Source organism: Lithobates pipiens, unplaced genomic scaffold, assembly GCF_037356315.1.
Source record: "Lithobates pipiens isolate NorthernLeopardFrog02 unplaced genomic scaffold, aLitPip1_a1.2 Scaffold_27, whole genome shotgun sequence".
In the NCBI taxonomy this organism is placed as follows: domain Eukaryota; kingdom Metazoa; phylum Chordata; class Amphibia; order Anura; family Ranidae; genus Lithobates; species Lithobates pipiens.
Window position 1 is genome coordinate 38,482,347 of NW_027507788.1, and position 19,683 is coordinate 38,502,029.

General features: G+C 41.9%; 1 protein-coding gene across 2 annotated transcripts in view; it reads right to left on the reverse strand.

The window, feature by feature from the left end:
• Positions 1 to 19,683, reverse strand: part of IFT46 (intraflagellar transport 46) — a 43,038-nt gene that overhangs the window by 13,125 nt on the left and 10,230 nt on the right. For both annotated transcript variants that reach the window (XM_077456827.1, XM_077456826.1), the window contains exons 2-6: positions 15,943 to 16,039; positions 15,772 to 15,845; positions 9,617 to 9,816; positions 5,123 to 5,194; positions 1,461 to 1,554 (exon numbers count right to left, since the gene is read on the reverse strand). In XM_077456827.1, the coding sequence (XP_077312953.1) occupies positions 1,461 to 1,554; positions 5,123 to 5,194; positions 9,617 to 9,816; positions 15,772 to 15,845; positions 15,943 to 16,039 (537 nt within the window). The remainder of the gene's footprint in view (positions 1 to 1,460; positions 1,555 to 5,122; positions 5,195 to 9,616; positions 9,817 to 15,771; positions 15,846 to 15,942; positions 16,040 to 19,683) is intronic.

Consider the following 19,683-nt stretch of genomic DNA (forward strand, 5'->3'; position numbering starts at 1 on the left):
CCCCCTGATGGAGAGAAGTAATCACTAACCATACAAAACTTTTGAACATGCAGAAACTTGTTTGAGTGCTTTAAGTCCAGAAAGGGCCACATATCATCATTTGGCTTGCACGAAGTGAACAAGTTGGAATACTAACAGTAAAACTACTCTGGTTCTGCAACAGGGGCAATAACTCCTTGAGTGTGACAGATCCAGTGCAGATACAGGGCTGCTCCTTTACTGGGTGCAGCAAGCACATTCAAAAGGCATGAAACAAGGACGTAGCAAGTTTTGAAATTTCAGCTTGTACCCTCTGGATACAATGTTTTGACCCCAGACATCTGAGATATCGCAGGTCCAAATGGCTGTAATAGCTGCCAGATGTCCCCCCACTTGAAGTGAGGGTGCTCCTTCATTGAGAAGAGGACATTTAACCCTACTGGGCAGGCTTGGGAGTCCAGTTCTTCTTCTAAACGTGGGTCTTTTTCTTGTGAGTTCTAGAGGAAAAAACAAATGGAACTCTTTTTGGCCCCTAACATGAATGGGCAAACAGCTTCTGCCTTTTTTTTCAATGGTAGGGTTGTACTAATTTTTGCTATGATCTTTTGGATAAACCTATCTGAAGCATTGCCAAACAAGTGCTCAGCCTGTGGTGTCCCAGCATGGGCAGCCAACATCTGTGCCACAGCCGGAGGACCATGCAAGGCCTCACTACTCTGGACATGGTATGACCTCAGGGAGGCACCACAACTGATTGCACACCTCCGCTCCCTTAGGTGGTAGGATAGCCATAAAATAAAACCAATGTCCCCCAAAGCCTGAAGGCAGGAACAAAGCACAAGTGAGCCCAATACAGATGCATCTACTTACAGTGAAAATGCTTCAGAGCCACGTAATAGCTCAATATTGCCTCTTCTATGTCAGGCATGCACCACTGAGTCTACAAAATATGGGCTATACCACCTGCCAAGATAAGTGCTTTCCACAGGGACCAGTGCACAAGCAGTTTACAGGTCAGCCCTGTCCTTTCCCCCAGGGTTTGGGTACAGTACCTCTAGGAACTAAAGTCAGAAGGAACTAATCCGGTTAAAGGCTACTTCAAGAACACAAAGCCTCAGCAGCTGGATGCAATCTTGCTAGAAGACCTAAAAAGCACTATAGAAAGGAAAACTCAGTAGAGAATGGTATGTCCGTCACCCAGCACACTAGCAAAAAGCTGAGACAATGCTGGGAGTGGGAGTGCTTTTGCAGGGCTGAGTCAAGATTTGCTATTTGCCTGTGTCTAATCACTTGGAGGTAGAGCATATCCCAGTGGTCTGGGAAGAATTAACAATTTCCTGCGTCCTGTGATGTACAATTAGGAAAATGGCTCTTAATAATTATTATTAAAAAGACTTTTTCGTTCTGCACAATACCAATACAGATATAAAATTAAATAAGCCATTTTTTTCAATTCATTATTGCTGTAGTAAGTACAATACCTTTAGGAATGCATCAATATCTCCAACAGCAGGGATAAAGTCTGGGATAAAAGGTTTCAATCTGTGGTCCAAATCTATGGTGTGTGGAGTGTATCTGGTGAAATAATCAAAGCATTTAAAACTACTGAAGCTCTATGTAGGTTAAAACTCAATCTCACCACAATCTATACATACAGATCCTTCAAAGTAAGGGGAGGAATCCACTAAAGTATAACTGTACATATAAATGAAAATGTATTTCTGAATTATACGCAAGAGCAAATATACTGTATAACAGAGTAGCTGCAGCACAAACACTCCAATACATTCTTTATTTCAGCAACATTTCAATTAATTTCAATTCAGTTTACCCAATTGTAAAGCATCTGCTGAAAGAAAAAAACAAGTATAGAAGTTAGTGTGACTTGTTTGACCCATTTTGTGATTTCCCAGATAGTAATTTAGTATGTGGATAGTCTGGACTGGAAATGTTAGAACAAGTGCATCAAATATGGCTGTACAAGTGTGTCAGCCAGTGTTACACTTTTGATGTTACTTACTTACTTCCAAAGTTCCACATAATCATATCTCCATAAACCTGCATATGACAGAATGTCATTTTTCTGTAGATCTTTGGAAGTTGTGAATGCATTGTGTAGCCTGTGCCAACAGCCTCCATATTTAGGGAGGATAAAATGTCAGCATGTCATTGAAAACGTCTCTTAAGGACCATATACGTAATGGGTAATTTCTAAGTGTTATCCAAAGGTTCCCCAAAAGACATTTAATATTTTATTATAAGATACCAAGATAGCAAAACATCCTACAATAGCGTATTTTTAGGCCTCATTCACACCATCACACTGAAGTAACGCATGTCAGTGCGACGTGGTGTCATTCATGCTTAAAGAGATTGTAAAGTCACATAACACAATTAGTTGTATAATCTCTGTTTTTGCAAGATATAAAGTGCAGTGTGTGTTTCTTTTAAATTATAATACTAAATACCTTTTTTTTTTCACAGCTCCTCTGTGCAGTCACATGATCTCCCTCTGCTCTTCTTCCTTGATCTAAGAACAGCAGTGGGAGGGGCTGAGATTCCCCAGTGATGTCAGCCAGCGGAGGCAGATCATGTGACCACACAGAGGAGTTGTGCAAAAAGGTATTTAGGATTATCATTTAAAAAAACAGACATACTGCTGTGAATACCTTGCTAAAACAGAGAAGATACAAGTCATTGTGTTGTGTAATGCATTGGAATTGAGGCAGGAGGAAAGGGGAGGGGCCCAGAGGAGATTGGCTATGCAGACACAGACTGGAGCTGACAGACAAGGAGGGAAGGGGAGAGGACAGAGGAACGTAAACTGACGGTAGTCAGTGCTCAGTGTTGTGGCACACTGCCAAAAATGACAGGCAGAGGTGTTTATGACAAAAGACACCCTATTGATCTCTTATGCCATGAATGCTTTTCCTAGCCTGTCAGCAGTAGTGTACATGCAGCACCTGTGCCTAGATGAAGTGGCTGATGTCATCTCAGCACAGCCATTCAAGTATGCAAAAAAAATTAACCCAGAAGACCGTGAGAAAATGGGAGCACCAGAGTGTTGACAGCTTTATACTGGAGGGCTTTGTTTGACAAGGAAGTCTGTCATAATGCACTAAATATGCTGTGCATACCAACACATTATGACATAAACCTCTTGGGGGCCCATTACAACAACAAAAAAAAGCTATTGCAGAGTTGAATTCCTTTTATGCAATACATGTCAGTGTGTGCGCAGTATGCGGCACGCTGGCATGAAAGGGTCCTTAGACCAACAGAATCATATATACAGCTTTTTTAATAAAGCTCTTTAAAACCACACATTGTAAAAATCCATGTAAATTCTCTGGATTTTGGACAATCCAGTGCAGTGAGCATGCTCTCAGCACAGAAACCTCGGTCTCCCTTGAACGCATATGTGTCGCTTATGCGAGTTAAAGCCAACACCTTTGCCACCACACATATGTTAAGCAGGTGGCAAGAGGTTAATACATTTTTTTTATATATAAAACAGAAAGAATCAGCTGCTTATTCTATTTTAGGTTATTCACATTGATTTGCAGTGTCTAAATTGCTTTCTGAAACATAACGAGTTAAAAAATGTCTGCTAGTGTGGTTGGGCAAAGGGGCATAGCTATATCCAGCAAACAGTAGTATACCAGTACGTCCACCTTGTGCTTGTGCGAATATAAAATATAGAGAATAGATAGGTAGAGGTATAATACAAAGCCAGCAATCATTTTATTATAATATCAGATGGTTGAATTTGCTTTGCGCTTTATGACCTAGGACCGAACAATGTGCATGCAACAAGGCAACACTGTCGTTAAAAGATTGTGTGCTGTATCTAAACTATTGCGTATGATTAGTTTGAGCTTACCTTGAGCAAGTGGCACTATATCCCTGACACTTTTTTTATTTTGACGTTTTCTGCTCACATGCTCTTAAAAGGATAAGTTCACTTTTGTAAAAAAATAATAAATGCACATTTTTAGGTTAAAAAATGTGCATTTATTTAATTTTTTTCTATGAGCCTGCAAAGCATTGCCATGCAGGGCTCTTGCAGACAGGCTGTATAAGTTGTCTGCTCATACTTTGTACTGGCAGGCAGTTACACACTGACAGGAAAACTCAATGAACTACCTAGCTCCCTCACTGTCACAACAGGGAAAGGGGGGTGGCTGCTACTTCTGTAACATGTTACAGCCTGAATATGGATGTAACATTGCGAAAAGGTGAACTTATCCTTTAAACAGAAGACAAAAGCACCAGACTATATCCAAGCAATGGTGAATACCACCACTACAGCCCAGATTATCTCTTATCCAGATTTAATGCCCAAAAGCTAAAAAAAAAATGTTGGAACATCAAAAATGTACAAGACCCACTGATTAGAAGTATTGCTGGCTACACATGAAAAAATGCCTCCACTTTAAAGCGGAGTTCCACCCACATAAAAGTCAGCAGCTACAAAATGTGTAGCTGCTGACTTTTATTAAATCGGACACTCACCTGTCCCACGGTCCAGTGATGCAGGCGAATGAAGTCCCGCTCCTCTCTGCGGTGCCGGAATTGTCATTGTAGGGCGCCTGGCTGAAGCTTCACAGCTGGGTACGCACTGCTCATGCGTGAGCCACGCTGCGCACTGTGACTGGCCGGGCAATCACCTGGGACCTGTGATGTGTCCCAGATGATTGCCGAAGGGGTGGGTGGAGAGGTAAACTTGCTTCCAGTGCCCCTAGAGGAAGTGGGAGTGGGACTCCTATAAAAAGTAGATATCCGACCGCCCTCCCCCCCAAATGCGGCCTGTCAGGGGGTACCCTGCACTAAGCGGAAATTAAATTTTTGGGTGGAACTCCGCATCAAGTAAAGGGATTGTTCTTTTAAAGTGCTGGCATTATTTGGTTCTTGAATAAATACTGCCACCAGTTACACCTGCACCTGATTATTTGTACTAATGACCTCAAAAGGTGATCCATGTGAAGGTATAAAAAGAAAAAAAAATGAACAAATTTACCTAGAAGAAACAAAACATTAGGCAATCATAGAAAACCAGATTCAGTTCATCCATTAAAACCAAATCTATTTTTCATTTTTTTTTTCTTATTTGAACAACTCTACAATACAGTTTACATATTACCTGATAATGTACTGGAACAGCTCTTTAATGTCCGACGTCACTGGGAGGTGTTCAAAGTCTGCAGGGTCATAACTACAATAGAAGAGAACAATGACAGAATACTGCTACAGAAAAAAAAATTATATATATATGGATCTACCGATTACCAACAATACAGACCTGATCACGCATGTGGAAATACGGGGCAATTTAGGTAAAAGTGATCATAGGTCAATTGGCTTCAGTATAAATCACACAAATAGGAAACATAAGGGGAATACAAAGACACTGAATTTCAAAAGAGCCAACTTCCCTAAACGAAAAACCTTGCTAGAAGGCATAAATTGGGATAAAATCTTAGGAACAAAGAACACGGAGGAGAGATGGGTTTGCTTTAAGAGCATATTAAATAAGGGCATTAGTTAATGCATCCCATTGGGTAATACATTTAAAAAAAGCAAACAAAAGTCCTGGATGGCTTAACTCCAATGTAAAACTGCATATAAAAGCAAAGGCGAAGGCCTTCAAAAAATACAAGGTTGAGGGATAATCATCAGCATTCAGACTTTATAAAGAATGCAACAAGAAATGGAAGGGTGTAATAAGGACAGCTAAGATAGAACATGATGAAAGACACATAGCGGAGGAGAGCAAGAAAAAAAATCCCAAGAAATTCTTTAAGTATGTAAACAGTAAAAAAGGGAGGACAGCCCATATTGGCCCCATAAAAAAATGAGGAAGGACATCTGGTTACAAAGGATGGGGAGATGGCGAAGGTATTGAATTTATTCTTCTCCCCAGTCTTCACGGGGGAATCGAGGGGCTTCAGTAACCAAAACTGCAGTGTTTATCCTCATGACACATCGCAGGAAACACCTCCATGGTTAACAGTGGACAGAATTAACCTCTTCCCACCCACCCACTGTCATATGACGGCGACAAGAAGCATCTGTTGTTCTGGGCTGCCGTCATATGACGGAATTTCCTTTGCGGCCACTGGTGGGCCACGATGTCCGTCGGGCACCGGCGATTGCCCAGTAACTGAGCAGGACGTGGATCTGTGTGTGTAAACACACAGATCCACGTGCTATCAGAGGAGAGGAGACTGATGGTGTGTCCCTTTTATATAGAGACACCGATTGGTCACCTCCCCCAGTCAGTTCCCTCCCCCCACAGTTAGAATCACTCCCATAGGGAACATATTAACCCCTTGATCACCCCCTAGTGTTAACCCCTTCCCTGCCAGTCACATTTATACAGTAATCAATGCATTTTTATAGCACGGATCGCTGTATAAATGTGAATGGTGCCAAAAATGTGTCAAAAGTGTCTGATATGTCCTCCGCAATATCGCAGTCACGATAAAAAACGCAGATCGCTGCCATTACTAGTAAAAAAAATAAAAAATAATAATAATGTAATAAATCTATCCCCTATTTTGTAGACACTATAACTTTTGCGCAAACCAATAAATATACGGGTTTTTTTCTTTACTAAATATATGTAGAAGAATACATATCGGCCTAAACTGAAGAAAAAAATTATTTTAAAAAAATAAATAAAATGTGGATATTTATTATAGCAAAAAGTAAAAATTATTGTGTTTTTTCAAACTTGTCCCGCTTCTTTTGTTTATAGTGTAAGAAATAAAAACTGCAGAGGTGATCAAATATCACCAAAAGAAAACTATTTGTGGGGAAAAAATTATAAAAAATGTATTTTAGTACAGCGTTGCATGACCGCGCAATTGTCATTCAAAATGCAACAGCGCTGAAAGCTGAAAAATGGCTTGGGCAGGAAGGGGGTGTTCGTGCCTGGTAGGCAAGTGGTTAAAATTAGACTTGGGAAACGTAAAATTAATAAAATCACCGGGACCAGATGGCTTGCACCGGAGGGTGCTTAGGGAACTCAAAGTCCAGCACCAAGTCAAGTAAAAAGTCAAGTAATTGCTAGACCATTGTTCCTAATTTTTACTGACAGTCTACTGATTGGAATGGTACCAGCTGATTGGAGAAAAGCCGATATAGCACCAATATTTAAAAAGGGCCCAAAATACATCCCTGGGAATTACAGACCAGTTAGCCTAACACCAATAGTATGTAAACTCTTGGAGGGGATGATAAGGGACTATATACAATATTTTGTTCTTGCCAAACCAATCTATTAATCTTCTATGAGGAGATGAGTTGCCATCTAGATAAAGCAAGGCCTGTAGACGTGGTGTATCTGGATTTTGCAAAAGCATTTGACACAGTTCCCCATAAACGTTTATTGTACAAAATAAGGTCTGTTGGCATGGACCATAGGGTGAGTACATGGATTGAAACTGGCAACAAGGCGAGTTCAGAGGGTGGTAATAAATGGAGAGTACCCGGAATGGTCAGGAGTGGGGTCCTCCCAGGGTTCTGTGCTGGGACCAATCCTGTTTAATTTGTTCATGAACGACCTGGAGGATGGGGTAAACAGCTCAATTCTGCATTTGCGGATGATACTAAGCTAAGCAGGGCAATAACTTCTCCGCAGGATGTGGAAACCTTGCAAAAAGATCTGAACAAATTAATGGGGTGGGTAACTACATGGCAAATGAGTTTCAATGTAGAAAAATGTCAAATAATGCATTTGGGTGTCAAAAATATGAATGCAATCTATACACTGGGGGGTGCACCTCTGGGGGAATCTAGGATGGAAAAGGACCTGGGGGTCCTAGTAGATTATAGGCTCAGCAATGACATGCAATTCCAAGCTGCTGCTAACAAAGCAAACAGAATATTGGCATTCATTAAAAAGGGGATTAATTCCAGAGATAAAACGATAATTCTCCCACTATACAAGACTCTGGTCCGGCCGCACCTAGAGTATGCTGTCCAGTTCTGGGCACCAGTCCTCAGGAAGGATGTACTGGAAATGGAGCGAGTACAAAGAAGGGCAACAAAGCTAATAAAGGGTCTGATATTAGTTATGAGGAAAGGTTGCAAGCACTGAACTTATTCTCTTTGGAGAAGAGACGCTTGATAGGAGATATGATTTCAATATTCAATATACAAATACCATATTTGTATTTGTACCATTTATCCCCCACAATAGGGATAAAACTTTTTCAAGCAAGGGAGTTTAACAAAACTCGTGGCCACTCATTAAAATAAGAAGAAGAGAGGTTTTACATTAAACTACGTAAAGGGTTCTTTACTGTAAAAGCGGCAAGGATGTGGAATTCCCTTCCACAGGCGGAGGTCTCAGTGGGAAGCATTGATAGTTTCAAGAATCTATTAGGTAAGCACCTGAACGACCACAACATACAGGGATATACAAGGTAATACTGACATATAATCACACACATAGGTTGGACTTGATGGACTTGTGTCTTTTTTCGACCTCATCTACTATGTAACTATATATATTGCCAAGAGGAAAATGAAAATCTTTTACATTTTCACTCTGGATAGAGTGGATACAAAATAGACCCTTTTTATATATACCTGCTACTGAGGGCTCTGTCAGAGAGAATTCCTCATACCTACTGTCACAGTGACCACGGTTTCACCAGACAGGAAGTGAGGAAAAATCTCCAACAGCAGCACAAACAAAAATGCAAATGATTTTGGTAACTGTGGTCACCAGGGCACTAAATATGGAGCATTTTCTAATAGAAATAAAAATCAGAGAAGGGTTCTAATCCTTCCCCACTGAATCCAAACCTAGAAATATATTTAAAGTGTTTAACACCATCCCTATAGGAAAAAAGAACAAAAAAAAAACAAACCACAATGACAGAATGCAGAGAGATTACCTGTAGAAACATTTCATTGGGGAGACAGGTTATGAGACTTCTTTAATTGTAGACTAGCAGTTTTAGATGAACACATTTTAACAATATGACTTTTTGACAGCTCATTGTTATATGTACAATACTCATCTTTCATCTGACAAATGGAGATCAAGCTCTGCATTTAGCTTACATTGGGTGTTACTACAGTTACCATATAAATGCATTTAAAGCAATACACATACTTCACCAAAATAAAAATGAAAGGTACACTGTAATAGAAAAAAAGCTTACTTGTCTGGTTGGCGGGCAATCTGTTGTGCTTTAATATGAAAAGTTATGGCAGCCACTGGTATACAACACTTCTGGTGTGTCAGAGATCAGGTCCCTCACTATGTACTGCGTTTTCACCTGCCTCCCCCCAGGGCACTATGTCTTGTTGAGATGTAGGGGCTGATGGGAGGTACCACAGCAAACTGCGGGGACCAGGTGGATACCAGTTGTAGCCTTCGCTCCACAACGGAATGAAGACTGAAGTCCATGTACCCAGGATAAGTGTGTATTGTTTTTCTTATTTTACAGGGTGCCTTCAGTTTCATTATGGTGAGTTAGTGATAGTTTTCTGTAAGTTTTGCTCCCCATTTATTATAAAAGTGGGAAGCCATCTTGCCAACCAACTTCTTGGCTAGTGGCCTCTATTTACCCACCTTTTCTCCCTTTTTTATATCATAAAACTATTTTCGTACACTCACCCCACATTTGAAATGCTATTTCCTTCCTCGTCATCATCATCATCGTCGTCGTCGTCATCGTCATCATCATCGTCGTCATCATCATCATCTTCGTCATCATCCTCATCCCCATCTCCTGTATTGTCTAGATCTTCATCATCACTAAAATCGTGTTGAGAGCTGACACGAACCGCTCCAGGCTTATTAGCAGCTTTCCCTTTCTTTATGTTGAAGTATACAAGTGCATTAAAAATAAACATAACAATAAAATGATCAACAGTATTTTAACATAGATAGACTAAGGCTGGATTCACACTTATGCGAATTGGATGCAGGTTTCCCAGCATCCAATTCGCATGACAGGAGAGTGTGCCCAGCTCGCAATTGAGTCGGTTCACACACCTCCGGGGCGGCCGCGGTCTGCACAAACTTGGACCCGATTCGCACCTGTATTGGTGAACGGGGATGCACCGGACCCCCTGCTGTGAGCCGCAGCTGCAGCATGTGTTAACCCAGCCTAATACTTCATATTGTATTTATCAAATCAGACAATTTTCTAAATGCGTTGATGAAATGTTTTTTGGTAAGCTAAATATGTTCCTGCAAAAACTTACAGTTAGTTTTCTTTAGAAAGCAGCTGCAGCCCGAGTAGAAAAGCGTGTCCCCTGACAGCATGCTGCACCGAAGAACCTTTGCGCTTTGTGAGGGAATGTCTGACCTCTGCAGAGAGACCACTGCTTCCCTACACTGAGGGTCCTTCTCCACAACATAATGGCAGAAAACAGCCCAGAATGAAGTAATTCTACGAGCAGGGGAGAAACCAAACTCATTTAATGTTATGGTGTACTTTATCTTGTATGAGAAGGAAGAATTTTCTTCTTTAAAAAGGGGTTGTAAAGGTAAATGTTTTTTCACCTTAATGCATTCTATGCATTAAGGTGAAAAAACATCTGACAGTGTCTGCGCCCCCAGCCCCCCCCCCCCCCCCCCCGTTTTACTTACCTCACCCCTCGAAAGTCCCGCGCTTGTCCCCCGACGTCCTTTCCACCGTTCAGCCTGGCTGCTGATTGGCTGGAGTGGATTGATGGAAAGCAGCGCAGCCATTGGCTCGCGCTGCTGTCAATCACATCCACTGATGCGGAGCGCTGGGGGCGGGGCCATGTGATACAGAGAGCGGCTATAGCCGCCGGCTGTATCACGGGAGGGCGCCCGCAGATGCTTCTCACCATGTGAGGGAGCTCGTATGAATGTGAGAAGTACCTGCGGGAGGAAGCAGAGACAGCCACCTGAGGGACGCCAGAAGAGCAGGTTCGGGGCAACTCTGTGCAAAACGAGCTGCACAGTGGAGGTAAGTATAACATGTTTGTTATTTTAAAAAAAAAATCACTTTACAATCCCTTTAAGCTGAAGCTGGATCAATCACTTGACAAACCCATTTGGAAAATATTGGATCTTGACGCTGCCTTTCCATATCTTGGACCCTCTGGCAGTACAACAAAACCTGTGTTTTGCGAAGCGGAGTGGTTGCCTTTAAATAGATTCTGATCACTTTTACTACATCAAGAGACTGTAGTGCTTTCTCTTCCCCAGATCTTTCTTGTCAAAGAACCAAGAGAATTTCTCATAAGGTTCAAACGGCTGATTCAGGAAAGCCGAAAAGACTGATTTTAAATCCTAAGGATTTAAAAGGTGCCTTGATAGGGGGATAAACCGTGTTACACCCTGTATAAGCTATGCACCAAGAGTGGGAAGCAAGAGGCCATAGGAAAAGACATCAACATGGCCTTGATAAAAGTCAAGGCCAGCTTCATTTCAGATCCCATATGCTGGAATCCTGCCTATTGACATACTTCCTGGGGTGCCAACCCCTGGATCCATACCAAGAAACCTGTGCCTTCCAGATTCTATAGTAAGTGATTCTGGAACCCAGCTTCCTGGCATTAGTCAGAGTAGACACTTCTGAAGGAGATCACCCACAATCTTTTATAGAGTGGGATTCAACAGTCAAACCTGTTAAACTCCTTGTCCGTAAAGTAGGATGAAATACCGGACCTTGTGCAAGAAGGTCTGGCTATAATGGGAGAGTCTAAAGAACTTCTACTGCCCTCTTTATGATTTCGATAAATTAAGATCTTCTGGGACCCGGCTGGGGCCACCAAAATCACCTCCTTCTGTTCCTGCTTAATCCTGTGGAAAAGGCACGGAAGTAGCAGAGCTGGAGGAAATGTATTGATCAGTGAGAACTGATCCCCTGGGAAGACTAATGCGTCTGTTCCGCCTTCTAGTGGAGCCTTGTTTGACATAAAGTTGTTGACCTTATTAATGAATCTGGACGCGAATAGGTCCATGTCAGGAGTACCCCATCTGACATATTGCTAGGAAGATGTCGGGGTGAAGAGATCATTATCCAGGAAATAATTGTTGCCGTCTCAAGCAGTACGCCTGAAATATTAAAATTGCCGATAGGCAAGGACTGTGTGTTCTGCCAAAGCTAGAACATTATTCACCTCTTTTTTTTGGGCTGCACGACTTCCCGTGCCTCCCCTGGTGATCGATGTAAGCCACCGCCGTGGCTCTGTCAGACTGAATCCTGTCAGGACAGTCCCGTAATCTGACCGCCAAGATTCTATGGCCAGCAAGGTCCTCTAACCTGGACCATCTCCCCTGGACAGAATCTTCTTCCAGGGCTGCTCCCCAGCCTAGAAGGCTGGCATCTGTTGTTAACACCTTGCAGGATAAAGATTTTCCCTCCTGCTGGATAACAACCACCAATTTAGGCTCTGACCTATGTCGGGAGCCAAGCTTATTGGAAACAAACAAGGCCTGAATCCTCTTTATTCCAGACCGACAGGATGGTGTCTTGAAGCAGTCTTTGAATAAAACTGCACGTAAGGGACGGTCCTGAAGGAGGCCACCATTTCCCCTAAAAATCTCCTGCAGCCGAATGAAGGAATTTTCCTTAATCTTGATAAGTTGAATTAGTCCTAGAATGGAACTGATTCTTGTCTGGGGTAAGAATACCTTCTTCTGTATGATATGTATAACCAGCCCCCAAGTAACCGGCTTGATAGTTTTAAGGAGAATCTTCCTAGGTTCCAGAATCCAACCTAGAGATTTCAGATGTCTACAGCTGAGATCAGACTCTGTCTTTAGACCTGAGACTGAATGATCTATTAAAAGTAGATCCTTTTAATAGGCTAGGACTGTTATGCCTAGAGCACTTAGCCTCCCTAAAGGAGGTGCCAGAATCTTTCAGAACACTCATTGTGCTATGGCTAAGCCGGATGGCACATGGAGATATGCAACTCCCCTCCTTGCAGGATGGACACAACCAATCGAATTATGAAAGGATCGGATGTTCAAGTGCCGATTCAGATCTCCGAGATCTAGATCAGCCCGCGTGAAAATGCCCCCCTCTTCCTCTTTCAACAGGGAAGTGTGTGAGCGCCGGCATCGTGGTGGGGGTGTAAGTCCTCCTCCTGACGAGCGGCCGCGACCTGCCTAGAAAAAGAGGCAGCTGGCTGGCATTAAAAGGATCAAAAACCGACAATCTGAGGGTCCAAGAAGTGATTACAACCCCCCTTCATACCTGAGGTTCTGAGCTGGCTTGAACAGAGAGGAGAGTGCATCTTTTCCTCTTTCCAGTGTCAGAATAGTGAGTGCTCAATACAGTCTCCAGTGGTGAGACATAGACATGACATGACAACACAATACATGGAAGGAGAGATTCCTGAGAAAATCTCCACTACCTTTCCACGCAGCAGGGTTTATCAGGGGAGAATCCCCTGATGAAGTCACGTGATGTGATGTCACACGTAGGGACGGGAAGGACGCTGACTGTGGATGCACTTTCTGCTGATTACTAAGAAAAAGGCTTTTTTTCAATCTATTAATGTGTGAGTACCCTGTGTATGAAAATTTTTAATAAATGCTATTTGTGAAATACTACACTATGGTATTCCCTCTCTATTAATCTATTGGGTCCTATGGAGCAATAAGAATACAATTTAAAGGAGAAGGTGACCGAATTTACCAGGAGAGAAGACATATAAAGAAATCTATATACCTCTATGCGAATCCCCCCTTGCTATAGGTAAGGGGCCACTGCCCACTAAAGTGTGATCACAGCGGGATTAAGCACTGGGAGATCCACACCTCAGTTGAATTTGCACAAGTTTGCATAAAGCACTTGCACTTAAAGGAGACCGTTGTTTATTTATGGACTTGAATATTTCTATCTTTTTATTTTTTTATTTTTGATGGATTTCAATATGTATATTTAATCTATAGAGGCCAGATTCATTCTGATATAATGTATGTTACAGCCGGCTATGTAGTGCGTTTACTACTATAAATATTTTCTGTGTAATTCTAAAGTTTATTTCCATGTGATCAGGAGAGGGTACCCTCTTTTTGGTCTAGGTATACTCTTTCTTATTTCCTTGTATATCATTTGTTTATTATTAGGGTAGTTCACTTATATCACCTCTGGAGAGTGTTTACTTATTTGCACATTTATAAGACGCACTTGGCACTTTATGATCAATTCACTGTTTTTTGGCTTTGCACTTAATTGAAGCAGTTGTGTTTCCGTGGAGGTTTTCAATTGACTCTGTAGTGCGTTTACTTTTTTTTTTTTCTGCATTTTCTCTGCACTTTATCAAAATAGTAATTTTTTAAGAGACTGTTTTTAGTTACTTACCTTTGTTCACTTGATTTTCATTTATTTGGATTCTATCACCTCTGTGGTGTGTTTATTTTATTTAATGTAGCACTTTGCACTTTTTGATATTATTTAGTAGACATTTATATATATATATATATATATATATATATATATATATATATATTTATATTACACTATTGATTTGTGTAACTAGGCATTATACTTATCACCTTCGGAGGGTTATTTAATATAGGGGCAGCGCAATACCAACATATCTTTAGTTTCATATTAAGTGGATACGGTGTGATCCATTCCGGTAGTAGCAGCAGCCCCTGACATTTGATAGATCACCAGTGGTAGCGAGGGAATAAAACACTATCATTTAAACTATAGCACTGATCGCTGTATAAATGGCAATGGTCCCAAAATAGTGTCAAAAATGTCCGATGTGTCCACCATAATGTCGCAGTCCCGATAAAAATCGCAGACCGCCGCCATTACTAATGAAAAAAAATGAAAAATAAAAATGCCATAAAACTATCCCCCATTTTGTAGACGCTATAAATTTTGCTCAAACCAATCAATATACACTTATTGCGATTTTGTTTTAGCAAAAATATGTAGAAGAACACATATCAGCCTAAACTGAGGGAAAAAAATCGTTTTTTTGAGGGAAATTTTTTATAGCAAAAAGTAACAAATATTGCGTTTTTTTTCAAAATTGTCGCTCTTTTTTGTTTATAGCGCAAAAAATAAAAACTGCAGGAGGCGACCAAATACCACCAAAAGAAAGCTCTATTTGTGGGAAAAAAAGGACATCAATTTTGTTTGATTACAACGTCGCATGACCGCGCAATTGTCAGTTAAAGCGACGCAGTGCCGAATCCAAAAAAGTGCTCTGGTCAGGAAAAGGGTAAAATCCTTTGGGGCTGAAGTGGTTAAAATGGAACTTTAGTCAAAAAATTAAGTCCTGCTACATCACTTCAGGCTGGTCCCTATTGCAGGCATAGCTATGTAAAACATTAAAGAAATCAGTGTCTACACTGTTTAAAATCCAGTAATACACAGTCTCATCCTGATTTGCACATGCTCAGCTGCTCTCTATTTTTCATCACTGTGCCGAATTTGTAGAGGCCGATCTGCTGACAGCCTAAAGATTTACCGCTGTTCAGGGGCTCTGGCTTCAGCAAAATGGCAGCCTCCAGTAAGAAGAAACAGGAACAATGCTGGAAACAATTTACAGCACAAGCTAAGTTTGCTAGCATAATTATTATTGTGGAATGTATGTTTCTTGCTAAAGAACAATTTTTTATAAAGTTGTTAGCGGTAACATTATCCATTTCCCAAAACGGTTACATTGAAGGCAAGGCATGAATGATAACTGTCACAGTTATATACAATATATATATAAGCTTGCATCTATGTTACTAACCTATACAGTTTTCAAATTACAATGCAATGTAAAACAAACAGCAACCTTCCGTTTGCCATCATCACATTTAATAATTACCTTAGTCATTTCATCACCTCCACGGCTGCTTGGATGCATTATACCTTTCAATTTCCCAGATAGGAGTTTAGGAGCTGGTGAAATAAAATACGATTATCAAAGATGGTAAACAAGCTATCTGCCCCCCTGAAAAATGTCCATAATTCTCATTTTGTCCAAGCTTCTTCTCACCTGGTTTACGTGGAGTTGGAGAGTGAATACTAGCAACGTCCTCCGAGTCATTAATATCAAGGCTCTCGTCATATGGCTGGTTCTGGATAAGTTTCGTCTGGAATGAGCGTAAGAATAATAAAATAAACTCCAGCATATGTTTCATTTTCTTTCAGGTGGAAAAAAAAAAAAAACCTCAGGTGCAATAATGTGATAAATCATTCATGGCAGCCATATACAATATAACATTTGAAGGAAAAAAATATATTAAAAATCCCATTCATCCCCCTTGGCCCTCAGTAAATTTAAAAGCAATAACAGCCACACCAAGGGCATACAAGAGAAGAACATCAGGAGAAAGTGGGAACATTTCTTGGAAAGTAAGGCTTACTACCCATTTTCCAATATATATATATCCAACCTGCCTCTCAAGTAGACATTTTGAATTCTTAATGCATCTTAAATAGAAAACTATCTTTGGATAGATTTCTGCTCTAAAAGCATTTTATTAAAATAAATTTGATAAAAATAAAAAATAAATATTCAAATTGTTTATATATATATATATATATATATATATATATATATATATATATATATATAATTTTTTTTTTTTTATTAACATTTTTTTGTTTTTTTTTGTTTTTTATCAAATTTAATTTTAATAAAATGCTTTTGGAGTAAAAATCTATCCAAAGATAGTTTTCTATTTAAGATACATTAATAATTTAGTTTATTCAGGGGGCACTGACAGATGCTGCCCACACGGTGCACCTCTAAGGTCCCCCACAGGGGGCCTCACAGGGAGCGCCAAGGCCCCTCCTAATGAACCCCCAAAATGAGATTGCCCTCAGAGCCCCCACAGTGCCACCCCTCTGGTAGGGGTGCAGCCACGAGGCCTAGCAGGCCGCAAAAGGCGCGGCCTAGATTTCCGGCCCCCTGCTGCGAGTGCGCAGCCCGCGGGGGGAACGGACCAATCCGAGCCGCGGAACGGAGGCCGCCCACCCAGTGCTGGTTGGTAGGCCACAAAGCCACAGCCTGAATTACGGGAGGGCCGCCTAAGGCGGTCCCCCGATCACGGACGTCTGGTGGGCCCAAGGGAAACCCCCCCCCCCCAGTAGCAACCCCCGAGGGTCGAAGGGGGGACAGTGTGTCCCAAAAGCACCTAGGCCAGAAGCCTCTGGGAAGGAAGGGAGGGACGAGGGTGGAGGAGAACCCCGGAGGGACCGACCACCCTAGGGAGTACCCGTGCCCCACACCACATTCGGGGAAGGAGAAGAGGGGGCCCTGTGCTTACCTATCCAGCGAAGCACACAGGTAACGCTCCCAGACAGATCCCCTCACCACCGATGTGGGGGGGCTGTCGGCCATGGTGTGACTCAGGCCTAGACCCGGTCGTATGCGACCTCGCAAGATGTATTACTCACAGGGCCAGCCCCCATCCAGTGGGGCTATGTCATGGCTGACCTAGCGCGTATCTGCGGGCTGCACGCGCTCGCTGGCCAGACTGGGAAGACCATTATATCTTTGTGTCCAGGCCATCGCCCAGCCCAGCAGTTGATTGTAGATTTCATCTGAGAAAAGTTCAGGAAAAAAGAAAACAACAAACAAAAAAATTCTCTGGACTAGAGATCCCAGCAGGGAACTAGGTCCTTACTCCTGACTAGACATAAAAAAAAACTGAAAGCCTATAGCAGAGAGGGGAGTGTATACCATCAAGGACTGCCCATAGGCATAGCCAAGTCTTTTTTTCTGCCAAGTGTCCTACTCCTGTAGGGGGCAGTATAACCCTATGGTTCTGAATAATGGAGCGCTGTGTCTGTCAATGAACTAAAGAGAAACCTTAATTTTGTTTGCAAATATCCTAACTACCAGCAAGCAAGAGTCCTTACATTTAAAGAGCACCTGTCATTTCAGATCAATCATGCCAGCGCCTGTTAGCGGGCATCCACTCACCTGCTGCCGGCATGTCCCTCACCTTGTTGTGTCACTGCCGCATCACCAGCCATCCCATGAAAAGTGAATGAGACTGTCGAGTCAACAGCGGGTCAGAGGAGGAGCCGCTGTGGGACGGAGATGACAGTTGCTCTTTAAAAATTGTGATTTAAATCAAGTTGATTTAAATCAAGCCATTTCCCTAGTGACTTAAATCATGATTTAAATCGACTTGATTTAAATCAAAATCACCCTGTTGAGTAGAGAAACAAAAAAGTAACACACATGCTTTATGTATACAGACAGAGCCTGATTTGCTTTTCTGCGTAAAGATAAATCCTTTCTGGGGAGGACTCCCTGCAATGCTTTATTCAAGTGTGCGGACTTGGCAATGTCTTCCAAAAATGACCAATGCAGGAACCAGTCTGTGTATGGACAGTAACTCCATAGAATGGGTTATATCATCTGACAGTAAAGGAAGGTCCATAGACGGGCTGCGAAAGTTTCAAGAATCTGAGTTGGAGGTTCTACAGCACACTTGCATCCCTACAGCCTTTGCTTCAGCAGACCAAGTTTCCTAGACCTGGAACTTCTCATGCCGCGTACACACGAGCGGACTGTATGGCGTACTTAGTCCGTCATACAATCCGACGGACAGTCCGTCATACTTTCCACTGAACGGACTTGACCACACACGGATACCCAAACAGTCCGTCGAAAGCTTGCGCGATGACGTGTACAGCACGTACGACGGGACTAGAAATAGGAAGTCCAATACACAGCAAAGCACCCTTCCGCCGTGTAAATCCTTTCTGGGCATGCGCCATTCTTAGTCCGTCGAACTAGCATACTGACGAGCGGATTGTCCGCTGAAACCAAAGTATGACGGACAGAATTTCTAAAAATCCGAAATTCTTAGTACGCCGGACTGCACGCTGAAAAAGTCAGCTGAAGCCCACACACGAGCGGACTGTCTGCTGAAATGTGTTTCGACGGACTAAGTACGCCATACAGTCCGCCCGTGTGTACGCGGCATCAGAATGAGTTCACTTAACTCAACAGTTTGCATCAGCCTCAGTAAAACCAGGGACAGTATGTAAAAATCTGTGTTTTTTTTACATCTGCCATCTGAAATGTCCCTTGCAGACATCCTTTTGGTCTAAAAATCCTGAGATTATAGCTGCCCCACCTCTCCAGTACCTTCTCAGCCAATAGAAACATATCTGTGTATACATGTATGTGTAACCTGTGTGTGTGTGTGTTTGTGTATACTGTGTGACCCCATAATCTCCGATTGCCTGGGGGCCCCATGAGTTGTCAGTCCGCCCCTGGCCGCAGAATATCCGCGGATGCCCGCCCCCTTTCCCCCCACCCCCTGTTGTGTTCTGGGAAACACACAGTTCCCAAAACACAACGGGGACCAGTGAAGAAGCACAGCGCTACTTGCGTAGGGACCCGGGCAGTGAAGCTGCAACGCTTCACTTTAGGGCTGCAACTAACAATTATTTTCATAATCGATTAGTTGGCCGATTATTGTTTCGATTAATAACCTTTAAAAAAAAAATGTGGTGTACAATTTAGTTACTATGTCAAGTTTAAAAAAAAAGGCACTTTATTCTTAAATGTCTCCATGCCTTGGTAAATATAAATAACCAACTATATGGTTAGGGAGCAAAATATTTAATCCACTCTGAGATTAACAAATGGAAGAGATATACTGTATATACTATTAGAGGAGATATACTGTATATACTATTAGAGGAGATATACTGCATATACTATTAGAGGAGATATACTGTATATACTATTAGAGGAGATATACTGTAT